Here is a 20,953-nt window from a genome sequence, read left to right as displayed (position 1 = left end):
AGTTTTGTTTGTACAGTTGTACAGTGTCCCCCCCCCCCCCATTCCTACCCAACCCCCCCCCCCCCCCCCCCCCCCCCCCCCACCCACCCACCCAACCACCTCCAATGTACAGTCCCCCCCCCCCCACCTACCCAATCCAATGTACAGTTTCTACGTCTAATGTATATACTTTTTTTTCTGGACTCCCTTTGTATCACAAACAGTACTGTATTTACAAATCTGGTATGTCATAAATGTATAGATGTAGCAGTACTGTCTATCTGTATGTCATGTATGTCATGTATGTTACGATGAATTGAAAATGGGGGACCCTGATGTAAACAAGACGAAAGTCTTTCTCTGGTCTGCATCCCCTTAACAATTGTATGTATTGAGCTGTACTGTACAGTACCCATTCTGCAATCTGTTAATAAAGTTTTCAATCAATCAATCAAACCCTTAGTGACGGCCTTGCTCATGAATGAGCCCCGGCCTGACCTTGCTAAATGTGGCGTAGCCACTGACCTGCTTTATTTGCACTGAGAATCACATCGCAATGGTCTACTGGATATATACGAATCCTAATGGCACGCTTTTTACACCACAGCGGTTTCAGTCAACAGTCAGACAATCACGACTGCTGGCAGTTACGATTTCCCAAAGGCTTTAATTCCTCTGTACAGGGCCTCCGAATAAGACGGATTGGTGAATCATCATTACTCTGTGTCTAATCAATGGACAGGTTGGAGGAGCAGACTTTCTCGCCCCCACAACAAGCGAGCAAAACACACGAAGGTTACAGGTGTCGTTTCTTTCAGACTGCTCATCCTTTGTGTTTCATGCTCTATTGCACACGCACACTCCTCTCTTTACACCATCGTTGTAAACAAGTATGCTCCTTTTAAAAAAAAATCACGGTCAAAAATAGATCTGCCCCATGGCTTGACAGCAGTCTCAGGACCCTAATGAGAGAGAGAGACATGGCCAAAAAAAGCCTCAGTTAGTTCTGGTTCAATTGAAGACGGTAAGCTAATTTCCCAAAATGTTGGCGTGTTCCTTTAATGAATGAATTAAAATGTATTCAGTTCTGTTTTTTTCATTAATATCGCATAATTTATCTTGTATTAACATTATTATTACATTTATTTGTGTAACGTTTCAAGCACTAAATTAAGAAGAGTGTAACACTGGAAGCGGCAGGTGCGGTGGAAACACACCAATGTTCATGGGAGCATTAAAGGGCCACTTCACCAAAACAGCTTTGCACATAACCTCACACACATCCAAAAAGTCTAAACAGTTTTGTACACATTCAGTTAATTTAGTTAGACAGTTATTGAGAGTAAATAGAGTTTGAGAAAATAGTTTCAATATGGCCAGCGTGGAATAATATATTGAGGAGCCCCCAACTTTCATGTAAAGACATCCCCCTCCCTTCTCCTTTGTCCCTTATCCTGTGTACCCCCCCCCCCCCCCCCCACACACACACACTCGTTTGACCTATCATGTACCCCCCCCCCACTATATAGGGCTCCTCCCGACAACAATCTTCTTTTACCTGGGCAATTTCAGCTGATTACCTGGGCGGAAGCCTCAGCCATTTTATTGTTATTTAATTATTTATACATGTTTCTGAACAATGGCCTAAGGCTGTCTCTGTCCCTGTAGGGTTCAGTGACCACAATATAATAGCTGTCACTAGAAAGACAAAGGCATAAATACTGTGCTTTACGCAATCAGGTGACAAAACTAAACAAGGTAAACAAAAAAGGGACTATTTTAAACAAAGGTTATATGATGTGAGAAATGATAGCAAAAAAATATGGAATGTTTTTAATGAAATGATGGGTCGAAAGACAACTGTGTGCACACCCTTAGTGGAATCAAATGGATTTGTTCTCACGAAACCAGGTGAGACTGCAAATCATTTTAATGATTATTATGTGGGTAAAGTATCTAAACTAAGGCAGGCTATGAATATTTCAAACAACCTTAAAACAAATGACTGTATTAAGTATATTATAATGAAAGACAAAATGTGTGAATGTGAATTTCATCAGGCTGAAGTCAGTGAGGTGGAGCGGTTACTCCGCTCTCTTCCTGATAGTAAGTTAGCAGGCCTAGATAACCTGGATAGTAAAGTGCTGAGAATGACTGCTGGTATCATAGCATCTCCTATATGTCATATTACGAATAGATGTTTGGATGTGGGCCTATGTCCAAAGATGTGGAAGGAGGCTAAGGTTTTTCCTTCACCTAAGGATACCAAAGCTGCTTTTAATGAGGGAAATTCTAGACCTATTAAAAGGTATGTGTGTATTGAGCTGTACTGTATTGTACCCATTCTGCAATCTGTTAAATAAAGTTTTCATTCATTCATTCATTCATTCACTCTGGTGAGTTATTGCGCAGAATGTGAGTGCTGCTCACTTTGAGGGGCAAACTCCCCAAATGGAAGACTCTTTATTTGCCAAGGGATTTCAGCCGTGGTTCTGTTTAGCATGAGAATGACATGACTTGGGCCCTCCATCCAGTCCATCAAGTTTTAAATTCCATGTTGGGGAGGAAATCTGTCAGAATGTTGAATGGTTCACCTTTGCGGTTATTTCACTGGAAGAGCAGCTCCTCCCCCTCTCTTGACTGGGAATAATTGCACTATGTCTTGGTCTCAGCATATTAATTATATTGTTTTGAAAATGGGAAGAGCAATTGGTATTTCCAGGAAATGTGCTTATTTTGTTGCCCGTCCCCTTTTATGTCAGATAGTGTAAAGTTTAGTTTTATGTCATCTTGACTATTGCTCTGCAATGTGGTCATCTGCTGCCAGTGGTGACCTCAGGAAGCTCCAGGTGGTCCAGAACAGGGCAGCACGGTTGGTACTGGGCTGCTCACTAAGGTCTAATGTGAGCCGTATGCATGCCCGCCTCTCTTGGCTTAAAGCGTTGGTTTTTGGACCTGGTCATTCAAGCTGCTCATTACTGGAACCTCTAGTGTAATGCTCATGCACAGTATTACTAAAAACAATCTGTTTATGTATAAAAACAGGGGTTTTACTGCTCATGACCAACTTGAACAGCACAAGTATAATAAAAGACAATCTATTTTCAACGTTAACGGTTAAGGAGATCTTTTATTTTTAGATAATTAACTCTTTGGAATAACCTGCCTAAAAACCTCTGCTGCATTTACATTAGATTCACTTTTTAAAATAATCTTAAATTGTATTTAACACTGTAAAGTAGTTTGTTTAGTGTTTTTGTTTTCTGTTTCTTTGCTTGCTTGACTAAGACGGGGAGGACGTGACCCTCTTTGCGCCGCCCCTGTGCCTCAAATAGATTGCTATCAGCTCTATCTTTAATCTTTCAAAATGTTCAGTTGCTATCGCTATTAGCTCTATCTTTAATTTTTCAAAATGTACAGTTGCTATTGCATGCACTCATCTGTGTTCCACTACACACATGAGTGCATGCTTACCAACTGTCCGTCTGCAACACTACTATCACCAACATCTAAGAAGGGAGATCCCCCCTTGAATGGCCCTTCTAAGGTTTCTCTCCTCCACACTGCCTGTGGAGCTTTTTTCCCTATTGTTAGGTTTTAGTGAGTTTTTCCTTACCTTCGCGTGGGGTATGTCTGAGTGCTTGCATTCTTTCATTTATTTGCATCCATCTAAAAATGTTTGCACCTTATGGTGTTCTTGTTCTGTTCTTGACTTATTGTTATGTTTTCTTCTTGACTTGTTTAAAGAAGACCTGTACGGCCCATGGGGACATTAACGTGTGTTGTCGGGCCCTATAAATAAATTTGATTTGATTTATGTAATTTTAGCCATCTTAATTGTTAGTTTCATTATGCATTGTGTGTTGAGTACTGACTTTTAATCATTTTGTTTTGCAATAATAATTGTTTTTGTATGTTTTTTGTGTGTGGACCCCAGGAAGACTATAGCTGGTACACACGGTGTGTAGTGGTTAACACTGTCGCCTCACAGCAAGAAGGTCCAGGGTTCGATTCCCGCTTGGGGACCAGGTTGCCAGGTACTCAGGTGGGGTATCTCCCAGGCCGTTCTGTGTGGAGTTTGCATGTTCTCCCCCTCTGTGCTCGCAAGGGTTTCCCCCCCCGATAAGATAAACCCAATGGAAAAACATGCACAACAACAGATCGCTAACGCTGTGGCGTCCGTGACGAAGACGGGCAGGAGCACTTGGATTGGTCTCCGGGGCACGGCTCACGTCGACGCCCTATCTGCTCCCGGCTATGGGGGGAAGGACGACGGGATGGGTCAAGTGCAGAGACTCAATCGCATTAGGCGACACAAGAAAATTGCATGCGTGTGTTCCTGTGTGTGTGTGCCACCCATCGCATGTGTGTGTCGTTTGCATGCCAAATAAAGACTTCCTAAGTCCTGCATTATTATTATTATTATTATTATTATTATTATTATGGCACCAGCTTGGGGATCCGTAATCAAATCAAATCTCCTGCAGATCCCATGTCTCTCCTGTCTCTCCTGTCTCTCCTGTCTCTCCTGTAGATCCCCTGTGTCTCTCCTGTCTCTCCTGTCTCTCCTGTGTCTCTCCTGTCTCTCCTGTAGATCTCCTGTGTCTCTCCTGTCTCTCCTGTAGATCTCCTGTGTCTCTCCTGTCTCTCCTGTCTCTCCTGTAGATCTCCTGTCTCTCCTGTCTCTCCTGTAGATCTCCTGTCTCTCCTGTAGATCCCCTGTCTCTCCTGTCTCTCCTGTAGATCTCCTGTCTCTCCTGTAGATCTCCTGTGTCTCTCCTGTCTCTCCTGTAGATCCCCTGTCTCTCCTGTCTCTCCTGTCTCTCTTGTCTCTCCTGTGTCTCTCCTGTCTCTCCTGTCTCTCCTGTCTCTCCTGTCTCTCCTGTAGATCTCCTGTCTCTCCTGTAGATCCCCTGTCTCTCCTGTCTCTCCTGTAGATCTCCTGTCTCTCCTGTAGATCCCCTGTGTCTCTCCTGTCTCTCCTGTCTCTCCTGTAGATCCCCTGTGTCTCTCCTGTCTCTCCTGTCTCTCCTGTGTCTCTCCTGTCTCTCCTGTCTCTCCTGTGTCTCTCCTGTCTCTCCTGTCTCTCCTGTCTCTCCTGTCTCTCCTGTAGATCTCCTGTGTCTCTCCTGTCTCTCCTGTCTCTCCTGTCTCTCCTGTAGATCTCCTGTCTCTCCTGTCTCTCCTGTAGATCTCCTGTCTCTCCTGTAGATCCCCTGTCTCTCCTGTCTCTCCTGTAGATCTCCTGTCTCTCCTGTAGATCTCCTGTGTCTCTCCTGTCTCTCCTGTAGATCTCCTGTCTTTCCTGCAGATCTTGCGGATCACGTGACTCAGTCAGTTTTGATATTCACGAACACTGTGACCGGAAGTCCATTTAGAATGTTTAATAATAATAATAATAATAATAATAATAATAATTCATTTATTTTGTATAGCGCTTTTCAAAGACACAAAGTCGCTGACAATAAGCAAAAAAGAAACAAAGAAAACAAAGAAACATAGAACCACAGGGAAACGGAGAACAATAAGAATACACAGGAACATAAAACCAAGAGTAACGGATAACAGATACGCTGTCAAGTCGAAAGTGCGTCTATATTGTGAGAGCTGCATGTTTTTCTCACATTACTAGCAAGTCGGGCTATTTTGATGCATTGGAATACCTTTATTCTGCACCTTTCTAAAATCTCTCTACATATAATCATTATCTATAGCACCTTTAATTAAATCAAATCAAATCAAATGTATGTGTAAGGCCCGACAACACACGTTAATGTCCCCATGGGCCGGACACGTCTTCTTTAAACAAGTCAAGAAGAAACATCACAATAAATCAAGAACAAAGACAAAAACACCAGGAAATCCAAAATAGAATAAAATAAAATGTAAAATGTATTAATTAAATGAATGCCACACTCCCAGAAGGTAAGGAAAAACTCGCTACCTTAATTCTTAAAGATACTCGATTTTTTTTTGTAAATAGACTTGATGGCTTTATTGAAAAATATGGGTTATTGAGTGACCATCAATATGGTTTTAGGAGCAATAGATCAACATCCTTAGCAGTGATAGATTTTGTAGAAAATATATCAACCAATTAATGAAAAACAACCCTCAATAGGTGTATTTATTGACTTACGTAAAGCCTTTGACACAATTGACTTTCCCTGCCTTTACAAAAGATGGAACGGTTTGGAATAAGAGGTGTCACTCATCATTGATTAAAAAGTTATTTAATAGGTTTCAATATGTAAACATTAATAATACAGAATCACATCTTAGAATAGTAACGTGTGGTGTTCCACAGGGTTCCATATTGGGACCCAAGTTATTTATACTTTATTTAAATTACATTTTTACAGTATCGAATATTTTGAAAATGTTTACGTTTGCTGATGATACTAATTTACTTTGTTAAGGGGAGGACATGAAAGATTTATTGAAAAACAGGAAAGGGAATTGATAAAGTAAAAAAAATGGGAATAAGTTATAAAGGAATACATTTGTTGAAAATACTACCAGCTCCTTCCCCAGTCTTTCACCGCCGAAACGGAAGACACATGGGGTCCTCAGTGAGTCAGAGCAGAGCGCTCGCCATAATCATATAACTAGGGGGGAAAAAATGTCTACTGTCGGAAAACAGGTAAGACCAAAATGATGAATTAATAAACATTGTATTGCTGGTAGTGCAAGTACGTATATTCATTGATGCTGATGGCGCTGATGATGCTGATGGCGTCTGGTGTAAAAAGTACCCAGAAATTATACTTAAGTGAAAGTATGGGTACCGTCTCAAAATCTGACTCAAGTAAAAGTCAAAGTATCTGGCTAAAAACACACTTGAGTAAAAGTCAAAAAGTCCTACTTTTAAATGTACTTAAGTACTAAAAAGTAAAAGTAATTTTTTTTTGAAAGGGATAGACCAGGGGTCTCAAATTCATTCCATCGTGGGCCAAGTTTTCATTTTAACTATACATTGCACCAGGTGAGTTAGTTGAAGAGGTGAGCCAATTAGTGAAATCATCAGCTGGTGTTTAGGCAAGGCTGGAATGAAACCAAGCATACACTCTGCCCACAATGGAATGTGTTCTGCGATAGACAATGCTGAAGACAGACAGAAGACAGAATACTGGAGTACCCTGAATAATATCACAATATTAACCACAGCATAATGCGGATCTGACTGTCTATTCTTCTGATAGCAGGTGTTTAATCAAAGATCCCTGCTTTCTAGTGTTGCACAAGGACCAATCAGCATGGGTATGGGCGGGTTCATTTTCCATTGATGGGGATTTGATTGGCTGTTTACCTGCGGTCGCAGGATTAATAACGTTAACGTTAGTTCGGCCAGATAAACAATTAAAATATACTAATTAAATGGTTGGACCTGTGAGATTTGTACTTTGTACTTTGTAGGTCTGCATTTTAAATGTAAGGAGTAAAAAGTATGTATTTTTTCTCTGAAATGTAATGGAGTAAAAGTACAAAGTATACAAACCTAATAATACTCGAGTAAAGTACAAATCCCCCAAAACAGTACTTAAGTATTGTAACGAAGTACAATTACTCAAGTACTTTACACCCCTGCGTCTGGGGTAGCGCTTTTTTCACTTTGTGTAAATAGTCACAGAGAATAAGTCTGAAGAAACGGAACATGCATGAGGATTAGCCAAAAGGAGCTAAATCGTCGGGCTTCTGGCCACGCAGGACCGACAGAGGAGAGAGAGGGAGAACGGGAGGAGAGGTAGGGAAGACATGCGGCAAATGGTCGCCGGGACTGGGAAACGAACCCGCTTCGCGACTCAGCGCGCTATGTGGTGTGCTACTGGAGCGCCCTTCGTCTGGCATTTTTTATTCTTTGGAGAAAGGTTTAAGATGCGTTTCACGAAGTTGGTATGTTTTTTAATGGAGCCTTTTAGTATAGGGGGACTTAAGTGTGTGCTGAGAGGCAAACGGATTCATCTTGCTTTGCAAATCGAACACGCTAGTATTGTGTGAGTGGATGTTTATGAACCTGTCCCAGGCCCAACCACATATACAACTTATAAGTTTAGTATGTTTAATTGATTGAAAATTGTATTAACAGATTGCAGAATGGGTACACAATACAGTACGGCTCAATACACACAATTGTTAAGAGGATGCAGACCAGAGAAAGACTTTCGTCTTGTTTACATCAGGGTCCCCCATTTTCAATTCATCATAACATATATGACCGACATACCACAAAGCGCTTCGGGCAGTCCTTTGTGCCGGTGGCAATCAGGCTCCACAAGCAGGCAGGGCCAGGACGGGCCAACTGCCGTGGACTGGAGGAGCTGGGTTGTGGACTGTAACCAATTAATTAACATCATGATTAGACTAATTTCTTTCTTTTTTTCATTCACCATTTTTTGCTCTATTTTAGCTCTTAGTATTTGTCCGTCTTTGTTTTTAACACATACTAAATAATTGTATGTTATGGATTAACTGTTTTTTTTGGCTGTTGATGCTGTGATGGACATCTGTGATGGCATCCAATGTAATAAAAAAAGTCAACCAACGAACTCGATTCTTGTACCGGATCTCCTCTCTGGTAAACAAGAATACCCTGAAGACTCTGGCAGGAGCACTCATTCAAGGGTACTATGACTATGCGTGCACCTCATGGTACCAAAGCACCTCAAAGGCGCTTAAAACAAAATTACAAACATCACAAAACAAACTGGTCAGACTACTACTTGACCTTACTCCTAGAACCCACCTCACCCCTGCCCACTTTGACAACCTAGGATGGCTTAGAGTAGACGACAGAGTACAGCAACTTGCAATGGGCCTGGTCTACAAGATAGTCATTTAGTCATTTAGTCATTTAGCTGAAACGCTTTTATCCAAAGCGACTTACAAGTTCTGTATGACAAGCCATCAGGAAGGGCACAACTCTATCAGCTGAGCAACAATGTTCATCAAAGTGTTGAGTGCTACAGTGTAGGTTAGTTTATTAGGACAAGTGCATGACAGTAAGGTTAGTCAGGGTTAGATTTGATTTTTTTTTAATAATAATAATACTACAGGACACATTAGTCTCAGCAGTAGCCTACTTATCCAGAACATGTCAATCATCTGTAATAATAACATTTGAACATTTACAAAACAAAGACTCAAAATGAAATTTTAGATCAACTTAATTTTTTATTATTTAATTATTCACAACCCAAAAAAAAACTTAAAAAGCAACAAAGAAAAAGGCTTTTTTAACAATCTACAGTCGTCATCATCATCATCATCATCATCATCATCACCAAACATAAACCAGGCTGTATGTATCACCTCCCCTCTGAAGAATATTAGGGCTGGTCTGTCGTCTCTAAATGAGACGAGCGCCGGCCTGTAGCAGACCTGTGTTCCACTGTCCAGCTGCAGACCTGTGTGTTCCACTGTCCAGCTGCAGACCTGTGTGTTCCACTGTCCAGCTGCAGACCTGTGTGTTCCACCGTCCAGCTGCAGACCTGTGTTCCACCGTCCAGCTGCAGACCTGTGTTCCACCGTCCAGCTGCAGACCTGTGTGTTCCAACGTCCAGCTGCAGACCTGTGTTCCACCGTCCAGCTGCAGACCTGTGTGTGCCACTGTCCAGCTGCAGACCTGTGTTCCACTGTCCAGCTGCAGACCTGTGTGTTCCACTGTCCAGCTGCAGACCTGTGTGTTCCACCGTCCAGCTGCAGACCTGTGTGTTCCACCGTCCAGCTGCAGACCTGTGTGTTCCACCGTCCAGCTGCAGACCTGTGTTCCACCGTCCAGCTGCAGACCTGTGTGTTCCACCGTCCAGCTGCAGACCTGTGTGTTCCACCGTCCAGCTGCAGACCTGTGTTCCACCGTCCAGCTGCAGACCTGTGTTCCACCGTCCAGCTGCAGACCCGTGTGTTCCACCGTCCAGCTGCAGACCTGTGTGTTCCACCGTCCAGCTGCAGACCTGTGTTCCACTGTCCAGCTGCAGACCTGTGTGTTCCACTGTCCAGCTGCAGACCCGTGTTCCACCGTCCAGCTGCAGACCTGTGTTCCACCGTCCAGCTGCAGACCTGTGTTCCACCGTCCAGCTGCAGACCTGTGTTCCACCGTCCAGCTGCAGACCTGTGTTCCACCGTCCAGCTGCAGACCTGTGTTCCACTGTCCAGCTGCAGACCTGTGTGTTCCACTGTCCAGCTGCAGACCTGTGTTCCACTGTCCAGCTGCAGACCTGTGTGTTCCACCGTCCAGCTGCAGACCTGTGTTCCACCGTCCAGCTGCAGACCTGTGTTCCACCGTCCAGCTGCAGACCTGTGTTCCACCGTCCAGCTGCAGACCTGTGTTCCACCGTCCAGCTGCAGACCTGTGTTCCACCGTCCAGCTGCAGACCTGTGTTCCACTGTCCAGCTGCAGACCTGTGTGTTCCACTGTCCAGCTGCAGACCTGTGTTCCACTGTCCAGCTGCAGACCTGTGTGTTCCACCGTCCAGCTGCAGACCTGTGTTCCACCGTCCAGCTGCAGACCTGTGTTCCACCGTCCAGCTGCAGACCTGTGTTCCACCGTCCAGCTGCAGACCTGTGTTCCACCGTCCAGCTGCAGACCTGTGTTCCACTGTCCAGCTGCAGACCTGTGTGTTCCACTGTCCAGCTGCAGACCTGTGTTCCACTGTCCAGCTGCAGACCTGTGTGTTCCACCGTCCAGCTGCAGACCTGTGTTCCACCGTCCAGCTGCAGACCTGTGTTCCACCGTCCCAGACTCACGTCACACAGACACCTGATCAACCTTTTTAAAGTCAGGGATCTACATGAAATATAAACACAATCTGACAAAAGTTGTATTTAACTGATTGATTGACAAAGATTAACCCTGTCACTGCCGCACTACCAAACGGTTAACCCTTTCACCGCGACGACACACAGAAAGTTAACCCTTTCACTGCCACACTACCAGAGGGTTAACCCTTTCACTGCGACAATACAGAAGGTTAACCCTTTCACTGCCACACGACAAAGGGTTAACCCTTTCACTGCGACAATACAGAAGGTTAACCCTTTCACTGCCACACTACCAGAGGGTTAACCCTTTCACTGCAACAATACAGGTTAACCCTTTCACTGCCACACTACCAAAGGGTTAACCCTTTCACTGTGACAATACAGAAAGTTAACCCTTTCACTGCCACACGACAAAGGGTTAACTCTTTCACTGCGACAATACAGAAGGTTAACCCTTTCACTGCCACACGACAAAGGGTTAACCCTTTCACTGCGACAATATAGAAGGTTAACCCTTTCACTGCCACACTACCAAAGGGTTAACCCTTTCACTGCGACAATACAGAAGGTACCCCCCCCCCCCCCCCCCGATTGTCGCAGTGAAATGTTAACCTTCTGTGGTGTGGTAGTGAAAGGGTTAACCTTCTGTAGTGTGGTAGTGAAAGGGTAAATCACAACTCCTAACTAACTCTAACTAACTGGCTGTGACCCCAAGGACCTGCTCTCCAGTCAGAAGGTCACGCCCCGTTGAGAATATAGAGCTACACCAAGAGAAGAAGAAGGTTCTGGAAAATAAATAAGTACAATAAGGCTTAAAATTAAATAAACTAAAAAAAAACGTAACAAACGCATGTTCAACAGATTCAAGGGAGTCATATAAAATGGTTGAAAGGATACATATGTTCCCTTTAAGAGGGAGTAGTAGGGGGTTGGATTTGTGTGTGTGATTAATCCCTTTAAGTGTATGTGTATGCGTGTCAGATTGTCCCTTTAAGAGTGGGCAGGGTTTGTGTGAGTTATCCCTTTAAGGGGGCGGGGGTGATCAGGTTATGACAGCAACATATTAAACAAGTGACAATGAATTCTCTATTTATCTGGGCTTTTCTTTTCCTCTTCCGTTTCAGTTATGAAGAATGGCTGCAGAACTGACCAATCAGATGACCTCCTGTTCTGACAGACAACCGCCAGCAACCAATCATATCCGTTAGATACCATCCTGTGCCCCTCTGAGACCAGAGCACAGGGTCAACCTCCTGGAGCCTTGATCGAGCACACGTTGACCTCTGACCTCTCAGACCAACCTGGACCACTTGATATGTACAACAGGTCTAGAGCCGAACAGAGCCGGACCAGCTACAGGCTGACCTCCAGAACTGCTTCCTCGTCTCCACTAGCCAGGGTTTAGCTGTGGCCTTGTCTCCACTAGCCAGGGTTTAGCTGTGGCCTTGTCTCCACTAGCCAGGGTTTAGCTGTGGCCTTGTCTCCACTAGCCAGGGTTTAGCTGTGGCCTTGTCTCCACTAGCCAGGGTTTAGCTGTGGCCTTGTCTCCACTAGCCAGGGTTTAGCTGTGGCCTTGTCTCCACTAGCCAGGGTTTAGCTGTGGCCTTGTCTCCACTAGCCAGGGTTTAGCTGTGGCCTTGTCTCCACTAGCCAGGGTTTAGCTGTGGCCTCGTCTCCACTAGCCAGGGTTTAGCTGTGGCCTTGTCTCCACTAGCCAGGGTTTAGCTGTGGCCTTGTCTCCACTAGCCAGGGTTTAGCTGTGGCCTCGTCTCCACTAGCCAGGGTTTAGCTGTGGCCTTGTCTCCACTAGCCAGGGTTTAGCTGTGGCCTTGTCTCCACTAGCCAGGGTTTAGCTTCTGTACCACAGATGTTGGTATGAATTTTGAAAGGTTGCCTAGCAACCACATAGTTTACAAGAAACGCAATGGAGACACAAACCCAACCATACCGTACCATGCTAGACCGTGGCGGCTAGCCCCAGCCAGGCTGAACACAGCTAATGGAGACACAAACCCAACCATACCGTACCATGCTAGACCGTGGCGGCTAGCCCCAGCCATGCTGTCCTCCATAACTAACTGTATTAGAGGGACACGTCCTCGTTTGGTCTCAGTCTCATTAAGACTTGATCGGCTCGATTGGTCGCTTTCCATTGTTGTCGTGTTTTCGCTCCCGAGCTGAACGAGAACATCTCTGGTGTTAAGAGCTCGATTTATTAAAGTCCCTCCCCATGATTGCATTTGAGAATTTCTTTTACGGATTTGTCGCTTAAATCAACTAATTAATTAGTTGACGAATAAACATGAAGTATTAACTTTTAAGACTTAAAGTTGAGGACAATCCTAGTCTTAATGAAACACAATGAAACAACCTGAGACTAGTGTGGGGGGGGGGGGGGAGAGGGGAGGGAGAGAGGAGAGAGAGAGAGAGAGAGAGAGAGGAGGGAGAGAGGAGGGAGAGAGAGGAGGGAGAGAGGAGAGAGAGAGAGGAGGGAGAGAGGAGAGAGAGAGAGAGGAGGGAGAGAGGAGAGAGAGAGAGGAGGGAGAGAGAGAGAGAGGAGAGAGAGAGAGAGAGAGAGAGAGGAGAGAGAGAGAGAGAGAGAGGAGGGAGAGAGGAGAGAGAGAGGAGAGGGAGGAGAGAGAGAGGAGAGAGAGAGAGGAGAGAGAGAGAGGAGGGAGAGAGGAGAGAGAGAGAGGAGGGAGAGAGGAGAGAGAGAGGAGGGAGAGAGGAGAGAGAGAGAGAGGGGGAGAGAGGAGAGAGAGAGAGAGGAGGGAGAGAGGAGAGAGAGAGAGGAGGGAGAGAGAGAGAGAGAGAGCGAGAGAGAGAGGGGAGGGAGAGAGAGAGAGGAGGGAGAGAGAGAGAGAGAGCGAGAGAGAGAGAGAGAGAGAGAGAGAGAGAGGAGGGAGAGAGGAGAGAGAGAGGAGGGAGAGAGGAGAGAGAGAGAGAGGAGGGAGAGAGGAGAGAGAGAGAGGAGGGAGAGAGGAGAGAGAGAGAGGAGGGAGAGAGAGAGAGAGAGCGAGAGAGAGAGGGGAGGGAGAGAGAGAGAGAGAGGAGGGAGAGAGAGAGAGAGAGAGAGAGAGAGAGAGAGAGAGCGAGAGAGTGAGAGAGAGGAGAGAGAGAGGAGAGAGAGAGATGGTTTCATCTCAGGGGGTTATTCCCAATAAAGACATTTCAATATCCCGCCCCGTAGGCCGGCCTTCCGGTGGGCGACTGGTTGTTGGGCGCGGCCGGGGTAACTGTAGCCGCCGTAGCTGTAGGCGGCGGGGTAGGGGGCGGCGCCCTGCTGGGGGGCGGCGGGGTAGGGGGGCCCCACGGCGCCCGGCTGGGGGGCGTACTGGCCGAACGCAGAGCCGGGGGTGGGGCGCCGGGAACGTGGGCTGGGTGGGATAGGGGCAGGAGGGCGGGGCCTGGGGGCCGAAGGCAGGCCTGGGGCCGGAGTAGGCGGGGCCGCCGGGGTAGGGCGGGAAGCGGGAGGCGGCGGAGGGGGGGGGCGGGGTGATGAGACGGGGAGGAGGCGGGGTAGGGGGCGGCGGGGTGAGGCTGCTGCTGCTCGCCGGCGCCGCTCGTCTGGTGACCCCACGGTGACGCCGGGTCCTGGCTGCCGGCGCCCGTGGACGACGTCATGGCGGAGGAGGAGGAGGGGGGGGGGGGGGGGTCGCAGGGCTCCTGGCTGCGCTGGCGGAGAAGCTCCTGCAGTTTGTCGATACGCACTCGTCTCCGGTGAGCGAGGCAGCGGAGGGAGAGGAAGCCCTCGAGGAAGGAGTCCAGAGGCATGGAGCCCTCGAGGAAGGAGTCTGCCAAGGCCTGGTGGGGGGGGGGGGGGGGGGGGGGGGGGAGAGAGGGGGGGGGGAGAGAGAGAGAGAGAGAGACAAGCTGTTAGATAGTGGCATTGGAGGGAAAACCTACGACCTCATAAAGTCAATGTACACATGTGCTGTGAGGTCTGAGGAAAAAGACAGACTTCTTTCCTCAAAGCCGTGGGGTTGCGTGAACATTAAAGGCAACCAACTTGTGTTCAGCTTTTCTCTGATTGCCACGACCCTACGCCGCTAGCCCGCCCCCTTTTGCCGCGAGCGCGGCAGAGGTCCCTGCGAGCGGCAGGTCCCGGAAATGAAATGCGGAGCTGTAATCTTTGTCCGAATCGAATCACGCGAATACACAACGCATTTATCAAAACACCTACGCGATTCACGCGTCACTGTACATCAGTGGAGGCTGCTGACTGATTAACTAGAAACTGTACGCTGTAACGTTATATAATGTATAATGTTATTTCGCGTCACGCGTCACTGTACATCAGTGGAGGCTGACGCCTAGGGATGGGTACCGAATTCTTTTTTTCCTTTTTTCTTTTCATGTCAACGTTCACATGCACAATATATGCTTACCTAGGATTTGACTTGATTCAACTACAAAGCAGTCGGAGCAATGACAAGCCGAAAACTGTCGAAATTGTAGTTATTTGAAGTTTGGATTTTTTTTTACGACTGAGGTAGGCAAATTAAATTTCTTGAGACTAAAGTACCGAAACTCTCTCTGCCGCGGGCGGCGCAACAACACACAGAGCGGCGCGGCGCGGATAAGGGGCGTGTGCTAGCGCGGTCACGTGGCCGTGTGGCCAATCAGAGAAACGCTGAACGAAAGGCTGAACACAAGTTGGTTGCCTTTAATGTTCATGTGGGAGAGAGAGACAGAGACAGAGAATGACAGAGTGACAGAGAGAGAGAGCCTCAACGCCGTGGGGTCAGACAGGGGTCAGACAGGGGTGCAGTCTGAGTCCAACCCTCTTCAACATACACATCAATGAACTGACAAAAACATTGGAACAAACTGCAGCACCTGGCCTCCCCCGAGCAAACACAGAAGTCAGATGCCTACTGTTTGCAGATGACCTGGTGCTGCTGTCTCCAACAAGCAATGGGTTCGACTCCGTCTTGGGCCGGCCGTCATACTAACTCATTGGCAGAGTCAGCGGGTGGAAGTCGATGGGTGGTAATCTGGACGTTGTGGACAGCGACTCCTACAGGTCGGTTGGGGGACGCCTGCACAGCAGAGACAGGAAATGGCGAGGGTAGCGTGAGCCTCCCACACGTTACACCTCGCCACTGAGAGTCCGCGCTGGCAGGTGAAAAGATGTGACAGGCTGCCTCCACATGTATCGGAGGGGACATGTGATGCAAGGCTTCTATCCTCCCTACAACCGACCAGTGGGGGGCATAGTCGAGCAACGTTCAAGACAGGGGAGGGGAGAATTGGCACGGCAAATTGGGATGGGAGAAAAATAGAAAAAGAGGAGAAAAAGTGGATACAAAAAAGAAACATGGAAAATAACTCTAAACTCCCATAGCTACTGGGAGAAATACAACAATGTGCAAACACAGCAGCAAGATTTGTGAGCTGCTGTGACAAGAAAAGGACATCCAACAGAATACAACCACCATAAAGACTGTCAAGAAATTCCTTCTGTAATGTACTGATTTTTTTTTTTTCTCTGTTTGATTGTTTTGTTTTGCTTTGGCAATGTAAACGTATGTTTCCCATGTCAATAAAGCCCATTTGAATTGAATTGAAATTGAGAGAGAGAGAGAGAGAGAGAGAGAGAGAGAGAGAGAGAGAGAGAGAGAGAGAGAGAGAGAGAGAGAGAGAGAGAGAGAGAGAGAGAGAGAGAGAGAGAGAGACAGATAGATAGATAGTGAGAGATAGACAGGGAGAGAGAGAGAGACAGGGAGAGATAGAGAGACAGGGAGAGAGGGAGAGAGAGACACAGAGAGTCAGAGACGGAAAGAGAGAGAGAGCAAATTAACAATAAAATAATTGATAATGAAGATTCTCTGGACAACATGCCATGGTATTAAAACTCACAGCCAGTAACAAGAGAGACAGAGAGCGAGAGACAGAGAGCGAGAGACAGAGACAGAGACAGAGACAGATTTATGGCAGATATCTCCAAAACTAGGCCAACCAAGAAGATCTGGATGAATAGACACACTAGGTAAGAGAGGAAATACAGGGTGAACTGCCCCTTTAATAGATTTTTCAATTAAGAAAACTAGGTCAGGTCTTCTGTCAGGAATGGAGGTAGGTGAATTCCAATGGGTGAAGGCAATCACAGAGACGGAGAGTGTTTACTCTTGAACAGCTTCGACTTTAATAGTAAGAACACAGAGTAAATTCTAAGAGAGACAAATGCTAAATAGCACAGGCCGGAATAAGGTAAATAGGAGCTTATTGGAGGTCCAGAGTAGAACCGTCCGCGTTATCCCCGAACGCAATTAGTGAAGACCTGACAATGAACAAGCAGAAGACAGGTAGGTTACATAGACACCAAATACCAACATTCCACACACACCCCCGTGACCGCCAATCAGGAACCACCCCTAAGTGACAGCACTAATTGACAGGGAAAGGACAGGTGACAAGCCCAGTGACATATGCCAGGAATGTGGGTGGTCACCGACCTCAGTCGGTGTCCAGAACGTAACACATTTATGGACGCAATCATGCAAAATGAAGCAAAATGAAGAAACTAAATGTGTTTTTTTTATGTTTTCTTGTCACTAGTTTGAAATAAGACATGTAAAGGGGCAACATTATACAAAAATCTCAAAATTGGCCCAAAATCAGGAAAATGGTATTTTACGTGGGTGGTCTCCCCTTAAACGTATAGTCTAGAGCAGGGGTCGGCAACCCGCCGGGCTTGATATGTGGCGAGAAATAAGCAAACAACAAAAGAACATCACTCGCCACTAAAAAAAATCAAAAGCATGTATTTAACAAACTCAAACATTTTCTAACACGGTTTTATATTAACTTAATAAATAAACAAAAATGAAATATCTACAGTAGGCCTAACTAAATAACAGATACGCATATAAAATGCTGAAAACAACCAACTGTACTAACGACACTGAGTGTCGACACCTACTGTAGAGTACTAACTGAGTATTTTAATGAAGCTATTATTATTATTATTATTATTATTATTATTATTATTATTATTATTATTATTATTATTATTATTATTATTATTATTATTATTATTATTATTATTATTATTATTTTGCAACAAGATAGCCTACATAGAACATAAATAGCCTGTCAGGGACAGGGAATACCACAAGCGCCTCTCTCTCTTTTACACGCAAGCAGCGTCTGACGGTTGAATCTGTCTGATGGCCGAATCTGTCTGCACTGGAGTAGATAGAGAAACTATATGAAATATAGAAATACTGTAGATACGTTCGTTAGAGAAAACTAATTTCAATAACATTATGCCCTATTCTATGTGCACTGCCAGCCAGCCTTAATGCGACGGAGATATACACTTTAAATGTTGACAGAGAGAAGATAATCTCCCGATTCAGATACAATTTTATTGATATATTTAATGTTTGTCAGTGTAGTGGGTGCTATGGACATAATTCACCATTAGATTGTTTTGATGTATTGATGGGGCACTGTCACTTTAATGAGGTTGGTTTTGGGGGTTGGGCTTAGAGAAGACGCGCTGGTGGAATGTCATTCATAAAAGGTTTTGGTGACGAGGAGCTGTCAGAGTTTAGCACGGCATAGATCCGACAGCTGTCACTTGTGCTAAGAAGATAATAAATGACACACTACTTGGTGTTGTCGCAAGATAGAAAATGTGCGTCTCTCCTTTCCGACGATTTCTACATCAGCATATTTTCACACCGCCAACAAAGTACTGGGTCCGTTGTCTCTTATTCAGATTTTCTGTCCCTACATTATTTGACTTTTCAGTTGCTGCCGCCAATTTTTGTCTAACCTTTATTTACCCAGGGTAGGTTCGCTGAGCACAGATGCTCTTTTTCAGCTACGCCCTGCTTCACATTCACACAGTTCCATTCATACCTGGGAGCTGCCCAGTACAACCACAGTCTGACACCGTTGGCCACTGAGCAACTCCACTGGCGCCACCTACTGGCCCGGCATGCTTGTTTATATGCAATTTATATGCGTTTCTGCGTTTACGTCTGGACGGAGGTATTTTTTAAAACCCTGCCGTGTGGACAAGGATTTTATTTTAAACAGAGCCTGAAAATATCCGTTTGGCAAAATATCCATATACGTGGGGACAGGGCCTTAGTCCTCATAAGGATAGGAAAACAGGGGCACACACATAAAGACAATGATGACTCTTCCCCTCTTTCCCTGCAGGTGGTGCTGACTTATCTTATGTGAGAACATTGGCTGCCTCCAATATCGGCATGGACATGGATACCTTGACCAGTCTGGATGAGAATGTGATCCTGGTTAGTGGAGTGTGTATGTGTGCATGTGTACGTGTTATCCTGGTTAGTGGAGTGTGTATGTGTGCATGTGTACGTGTTATCCTGGTTAGTGGAGTGTGTATGTGTGCATGTGTACGTGTGAGAAGCAAGCATGGAACTCGTGCATACAAGATACAAGATACAAGATACAAGATACAAGAGTTTTATTTGTCACGGCATACAGGTATACAGTGAAATGCGGGGGGTCTCGCCCGCAACGATGTGCATAATACAAGTAATAATAATAAGAGTCCAACCAATAGAGCAACATAGTGCAATAAACAAGTAAACAAAGTAGGCATATCGGTATCTGTACATGAGCTCTTTACAGAGCATGGTAGGACATGCTAGGTCCTGTGGCAGTGCAGTACACCGTTAGCTACGGATGAGGCATTGGGTCTTTATGTACACTGCTATACGCGTGCGTGTGTGTGTGTGCACGCATGTACAAACACATCTGCCGCTCTGCTTTCCCCAGGATCTGAATGTTAATGAGGTCGAAAATCTCCTGGGCACAGGAAACCTGCCAGACCTGAAGTCCTATGAGAACCAGACTGTGATATCCAGCTGGATCTCCAGACAGCTCCAGACTGACCTTACGGCCCTGGGTATTGGGCTGACTGGAGGCAGGGCGTCCACTTCCACTGCCGCTCCCACTACCGCTCCCACTGCCGCTCCCACTACCGCTCCCACTGCAGCTCCCACCGCCACTCCAACTGCAGCTCCCACTGCCGCTCCAACTGCCGCTCCAACTGCCACTCCCACTGCCGCTCCAACTGCCGCTCCCACTGCCGCTCCAACTGCCGCTCCAACTGCCACTCCCACTGCCGCTCCAACTGCCACTCCCACTGCCGCTCCCACTGCCGCTCCCACTGCAGCTCCCACTGCCGCTCCAACTGCCGCTCCCACTGCCGCTCCCACTGCCGCTCCAACTGCCGCTCCAACTGCCGCTCCAACTGTCGCTCCAACTGCCGCTCCCACTGCCGCTCCAACTGCCGCTCCAACTGTCGCTCCAACTGCCGCTCCAACTGCCGCTCCAACTGCCGCTCCAACTGCCGCTCCAACTGCCGCTCCAACTGCAGCTCCCACTGCCGCTCCAACTGCAGCTCCCACTGCCGCTCCAACTGCTGCTCCCACTGCCGCTCCAACTGCAGCTCCAACTGCAGCTCCAACTGCTGCTCCAACTGCCGCTCCAACTGCCGCTCCAACTGCAGCTCCAACTGCAGCTCCAACTGCAGCTCCAACTGCTGCTCCAACTGCCGCTCCAACTGCAGCTCCCACTGCCGCTCCCACTGCAGCTCCCACTGCCGTTCCCGGTCCCACTGCCACTGCCGGTCCTACTGCCAATTCCACCACAGGTGAGTGACTTCCTGCTTCTATAGGTGAAGCCTTCGAAAGAAGAACAGTAAAAGTCTGCGACAGCATTTATTTTAAAATCTTGAAATTCTTGCATTGCATTCTTGCATTGCATACCGCCCCCTCTCACTGATCAACACGGATATTAAAATAATAACTAAAGCGCTAACCACCAGACTTGAAACAGTCATATCCACCTTAATTCACCCCGACCAAACAGGATTTATTAAAGGACGCCTCGCATTAAATAACATGCACAGATTATTCCATCTAATGAATATAACCAAACAACAAAACCTCGATGTAATAATCACCTCACTAGATGCAGAAAAAGCTTTTGATCAAGTAAACTGGTCATTTTTATTCCGGACATTACAAAAATTTGGTTTCAGAGAGTCGTTTATTCACTGGATTAAAACACTATACACTATACATGTTACTACTAACGGACTAACATCACAAAGCTTCACACTTCACAGGGGAACCAGGCAGGGATGTCCACTCTCCCCCTCTCTTTTTGCCCTTTTTATTGAACCTCTCGCAGACAAAATGATGATATCAAAGGAATC

General features: G+C 46.3%; 1 protein-coding gene and 1 pseudogene across 3 annotated transcripts in view; one reads left to right on the top strand and one right to left on the bottom strand.

Annotated features, from left to right (window-relative positions):
• mslnb (mesothelin b) overlaps positions 1-20,953 on the top strand; it is a 321,296-nt gene that overhangs the window by 297,158 nt on the left and 3,185 nt on the right. The window contains exons 85-87 of one of the 2 annotated variants that reach the window (XM_084318707.1): positions 18,916-19,010; positions 19,507-20,098; positions 20,363-20,386. In XM_084318707.1, coding sequence (XP_084174833.1) covers positions 18,916-19,010; positions 19,507-20,098; positions 20,363-20,386 — 711 coding nt within the window. Of the gene's footprint in view, positions 1-18,915; positions 19,011-19,506; positions 20,109-20,360; positions 20,387-20,953 lie in introns of both variants that reach the window. The other variant, XM_084318706.1, reaches the window with a different exon arrangement.
• On the bottom strand, positions 13,909-15,538 carry LOC311232568 (annotated as a pseudogene). Its single transcript has 2 exons — positions 15,521-15,538; positions 13,909-14,541 (listed from the first exon to the last, which is right to left on the bottom strand). The product of its transcript is annotated as an uncharacterized misc_RNA (transcript).

Source organism: Notolepis coatsorum, assembly GCF_963971535.1.
Source record: "Notolepis coatsorum genome assembly, chromosome: 7".
NCBI classification, from domain to species: domain Eukaryota; kingdom Metazoa; phylum Chordata; class Actinopteri; order Aulopiformes; family Paralepididae; genus Notolepis; species Notolepis coatsorum.
This window is presented reverse-complemented; position numbering and strand designations above follow the sequence as displayed.